The following is a 5,288-nucleotide window of genomic DNA, read 5'->3' on the forward strand; positions in this document are numbered from 1 at the left end:
CCTAAAAAATAAAATGATTAATTTTAAAAATTTTAAACAAATCATATTTAACCCTTTTGTTTAAAATTAAAGTAACAAATATTATATCATCATCCTATGGTCCTACTTCGCTCAAGTCAATCAAAAAATCATTCCTACCTTGAAAAAAAAAATCGAGGTTGGGATAAGAAAGGAAAAAGGCTATTATCTAACTCTGCTAAAAAAATCGTTATTATTGTTTTTAGGATATTGCTAAAAATATATTTTAGATTTTTAGGAGTATCATGAATGTTTGATGTTTTTTTAAAACAAATTAACTATCCAAATGGCACTTCATATTGAAAATAATATCAAAAGAATGAATGATAAATAAGTTAAAAAAAAAATAAAAAACGTGAAAAAATATTAAATATATATAATTAGAAAAGGTTTTAGAAATATGATTTGGATAGAATTTTTTAGAAAAAATATCTTTTCAATACTTAGGTGATTTTATGTCAATAATTTTTTTAAAAAAATTTTTGGATGATCGAATGTTATGCCAATTTTTTGTAAATATTTTAGAAAAATTTTATCAAACACATACATCATTTACTAAATACAAAATTATTTGTCACTTATAAATAATATAGTTATTTGTTATATTTGTCACACTTTTAAATTATTTGAGGCTTATTTTTCATATCTTTAAAATTATTTTTGTCAAAATTTTCAATACATTAAACACATTCAAAACTTAAAAAAAAAAATTGTATTTTGTACATGTGTCTACTGTAATTATTATTTTTTCTTTTAAAACAACCAATAAGACAATAACAAATCACCAGTTGATTACGCGGAAAATTAGTTGAAAATTCACGGCATTAACAAGAAGTTTGTCGTAACGAGGCTTTTATAGTTTTATCGGTAATATTTATAAATAATCAGTAATCACTCGCTAAAACCTGCTTATTACAAGTTAAAACTTACTTCAGTTTCAAAATAATCAAATCAAACGTTCCTTAACCCTTAACCTTCTCTTCATACTTATCTCTCACTTTCACGCTTTTCCCTTTTCCCTTTTCCTTCTTTTACACACTCTCTTTTCTTTCTCTCTCTTAAAAAAGATCCTAGAGAGAGAAAGTGAGAAATAAAGGGTTTCCGTTTCGATTTCTTCATCATCACCACCACCGAAGCAAACACTGTTCCTAGATCTCTTTCTCCCTTTCTCTTCTTTTTTTTCATTCGGAATCCCTAGAATTTTTTCGAATTTCAAATTTTCGGAATTTCGATTCATCGATGGGGCAGAACCAGAGGTCGCTGATCTACGCTTTCGTTTCTCGCGGGACCGTGATTCTCGCCGAGTACACTGAATTCTCAGGGAACTTCAACTCCATCGCTTTCCAGTGCCTTCAGAAGCTACCCGCTACCAACAACAAGTTCACCTACAACTGCGATAATCACACCTTCAATTACCTTGTTGACAATGGATACAGTATGTTTTCGCACTTTCTTGCTTTGTGTTTGTGTTGCTATGCATCATAGAGAGATTATTATTTCAGATTCTTGTTATTGATTTTGGATTCGATTAGGTTATAGTGACCTGATGATGATTATGAGATATGAGATGTGTGATCTTGTTGCTTTCGATTGTTGTCACTCTGAATGAAATGAATATTTTGTTGTTAGATTAACGATAGGGTTTAAAGAAACCTTGATCTGGTGAAGGTTGAAGGGTTTTGTTTTGAACACGCTCGTTCTTGTTGACTAGGGTTTTTTAATCTCCCCACTTTTTAGGCGCCGGGTTGATTATGCTAGGTTTCTGGTCATTCAAATTTCAATGTCACTGAGGGTCGACTGGGTCGTGGGAAGGTTCTATGCGTGGCGAAATCAATTTTTATTTTCAACAGTAAAAATCTATGGATATGCGTATTTCACGTGTTAGTTGTTACGTAGCCGTGTGTTATACTTGGGTCAGGGTTTTTAATTGTATATTTTTGTGTAAATGGATCTTCTCTTTTTTTTTTTTCCCTTAAATTTTTTTTCTCGAGATTGATTTTGTAAAATATCATCTCATGCTATATGAATATAATATGAATACCATATTGGGAGTAGAGAACACTATCCAATCCATATATGCTAATTTAAGGATATATTGTTATGCAACAGATGTCAAATTATACGTAGCCAATGTTCTGCTTTTCTTTTGGGTGATTATATCAAACGATATCACATTTTTTGGAGGCTATGGAATAATATGAACACACGATGAAAAAATTGGAATAATATCAGTCAATTCCTGCAACTTTAATGATATAACTAGACAATATTCCCTCGTTTCTTCTTTCGGTGATTTGCAATTTAACTTCTAATCATATACTAAGATACTGCATTTATTTTTTAGTGTGTAAGTGTTAAAATTGATGTCTGACTTTGGAAATTTTTAGCATATTGCGTTGTTGCGGATGAATCGGTCGGAAGACAGGTACCCATTGCTTTCCTAGAGAGGATCAAGGATGATTTTGTGTCTAGATTTGGTGGTGGAAAGGCTGCTACAGCTCCTGCAAATGGTCTTAGCAAGGAATTTGGGTATTGACTTCCTGTTCTAAGCCTGTAAGGCTTCAAGTTGTGGTTTTTTAACATACGTTAGTAATGTGTCATCTCTTTGCTGCAGCCCAAAGTTGAAGGAACATATGCAGTACTGCGTGGATCATCCTGAAGAGATAAGTAAGCTGGCAAAGGTGAAAGCTCAGGTTTCTGAAGTTAAAGGTGTCATGATGGAGAATATTGAAAAGGTACGGTAGCACTATTCTAATTGTGTGATTAAAACTTCAAGAATCCTTTTGAAAAATGACTATATATAGTTATGTTTTGAATTTTCAAAACAAAGAACAAAGTGGACCTCCTACTCCGAGCAAAATTGAACATAAGACTATTTGAAACTAAATACATGAGAACTCTAAATTAGTAGTCTCATTTTATGAAAATTTTTCATTGTAAAGATATTTCTAAAAGTAAGCTTAGCATGTCAGAATTCAGATATCTGACATAAATGATCTGGTCCTGGCTGTTAAAGAGATCTTGTTAATTGGGAGTTTTACTGCAAACACATATATGAAGACATTGGATCTTGAAAAAATAGGTGTTGAATTACTATACGATGTCTATGGCACTGTATTCTAGAATCTAGTTCGTGGTGGCACCGAGTTATTTTGATTTAGTATATTGTGGACCTAGCAGACAACTTCATTCTGCAATATGTATGTTTTTGACTTATCTACTTGACGAGCTGCTTGTGTTATGTATAAGAATTCTTTTTGGAGTGAAAAACCAAACTTTTTAGACAATGTACGTCCATGGCAGTTAATTATCAAGATATAGCAAATGTTATTTCATCTGCATTTTAGATGGAAATGGAAATAGAAACTTTGACATTCCAATGACATAGAACAGTGAGTTCTGAGTTTCTTTTCTCTGCCCTTATCATATTCAATATTCTCTCTTTTTTTTTTTATTGGTACATCAATGGCAACAAGTTTCATGGATGGACACTACATAAAACCCTCACCCACTTGACCGCTGTTAGTGGCTTATATTCATCATTATCTAGTAATACTATACATCAGTTGTACAAATCTGAAACACAGTCGATTGTTTTGCACACTCGTGCAAAGATTGAATTAAGATGTGCAAGTATAAATGTATAATGCATAAAGAATTTATATTGACATGTTTATCGTTTGATGTAGGTTCTGGACAGGGGTGAAAAGATAGAGCTGCTGGTTGACAAGACTGAGAACCTTCATCACCAGGTTAGTATATTTGTATCTGCCTGTTATTCTTATCTATATTTAGAAAAGGTCATTCCCCTCTTTTGGCTTTGATTGTCTCTTACATCCAGTCTATTTCTAATGAATTTTTATTATACATTGCATTTTAAACTCAATTTGTATTTTATTATTATTAACTGTGTTTACACTTGCCTCTTCTAGCATGCGTACCCAAGATTATTCCCAATTTTTGCCTTGATCATCAAAGCATGAATATTTGATGTTTACATTTTCTGAGGAAAGGATTCTTGTTTTGCAGGCACAAGATTTCAGGAACTCAGGAACCAAAATCCGTCGAAAAATGTGGCTGCAGAACATGAAGATAAAGCTGATTGTATTGGGAATCTTGATAGCACTGATCCTGATCATTGTTCTGTCTGTGTGTCGTGGGTTCAGCCACTGTGGAAAATGAGCACCATATTCTGAGGACGCATTTTGTGTTTATTTTAGCTTCTTGTGATTATGAGAGGAAAGATATCACTATATGTCATGACTTTGTATGTAGTAAAGATAACAATTCGGTATGCTGTTCACGTTGTTCTACTTATATAGGATTGCTTTTGAAAATATATGTTTGGTTTTCTGTTCAAGTAATCAAGTTCCTTTTTAATTCCCATTTTTCATGCAAAATTACTTCTGATATATATTCCGTAGTTTTTTCCATTACAACTTTTCTAATTGTGTTGCTTAAATCATTATTAGCATTATTAGTTTCAATTCGTGCTATCTTACTTTTTAAGTTTGAAAGTATCTCTTTGGAATTTGAGCATCGAGACTGGTTGTCTCTCTTAGGTGGTATTTTTTGTTTTTGTTTTTGCCTTTGTTTTTTTTCAATTATACTGCATGAAAGAGCTCAACAGAGTGAAAAGATTACATCTACAACAAAAGTTTAACTCTACACCAATTACATATAATCTTCTAGGCACAATTTCTGGTATTAACACCATCATGTCTTCACTCGTAAGAATAATCCAGCTATGAATCTCTTTGCACACAAGAAACAGATAGAAGTTCATGCGGGAACCCTTAATAGCAGAGAATTTCATACTACAAAACCATCTTACTAAATGCAAGGAACAATTTTATCTTTATGATTAATGCTCAGAATATGATTATCTTAGGATTATAATATTTCATCAAATTGACGTCAAGTATTACTTATAAACTAATCAAAAATACTTTTTCTTTGTACAATAAAATCAATTACGGTATATTTGTGTATAAATATGTATTTTGTATTTCAATAACTCAATATATATTTTATACTAGTGGTTAATTTTATTAGTTGATTTTGGTATAAACATAATAAAACTGTTAACTAATATATTCAGTTATTTATTTCATATTCCCTTCGTAGCTTTACGATTGAAACCACAGAAGTGACAACATTTCAGTTTTGTGAAATATATGCATCGTCACCCCCATTTTGTTTGTGGGGTCTTCATTCTTCGTCCCAATATGGCAACTCATAACAATTAGTCGTAGTCTGACAAAAATGAA

At 31.8% G+C, this 5,288-nt stretch overlaps 1 protein-coding gene across 1 annotated transcript; it reads left to right on the forward strand.

The window, feature by feature from the left end:
• On the forward strand, window positions 929–4,402 carry LOC107638790 (vesicle-associated membrane protein 721). Its single transcript, XM_016342185.2, has 5 exons — window positions 929–1,453; window positions 2,406–2,547; window positions 2,633–2,753; window positions 3,708–3,770; window positions 4,048–4,402. The coding sequence occupies exons 1-5, from the start codon at window positions 1,258–1,260 to the stop codon at window positions 4,198–4,200; spliced, it is 675 nt and encodes a 224-aa protein (XP_016197671.1). The 5' UTR covers window positions 929–1,257; the 3' UTR covers window positions 4,201–4,402.

The sequence above is a fragment of the Arachis ipaensis genome, chromosome B04 (genome assembly GCF_000816755.2).
Source record: "Arachis ipaensis cultivar K30076 chromosome B04, Araip1.1, whole genome shotgun sequence".
Classification (NCBI taxonomy): Eukaryota; Viridiplantae; Streptophyta; class Magnoliopsida; order Fabales; family Fabaceae; genus Arachis; species Arachis ipaensis.

Coding starts and splice junctions, on each gene's coding strand:
- LOC107638790 (XM_016342185.2), top strand. CDS start 1,258: ATGGGGCAGAACCAGAGGTCGCTGATCTACGCTTTCGTTTCTCGCGGG. Junction 1,454..2,405: donor CCTTGTTGACAATGGATACA/GTATGTTTTCGC, acceptor GGAAATTTTTAG/CATATTGCGTTGTTGCGGAT. Junction 2,754..3,707: donor TGATGGAGAATATTGAAAAG/GTACGGTAGCAC, acceptor CGTTTGATGTAG/GTTCTGGACAGGGGTGAAAA.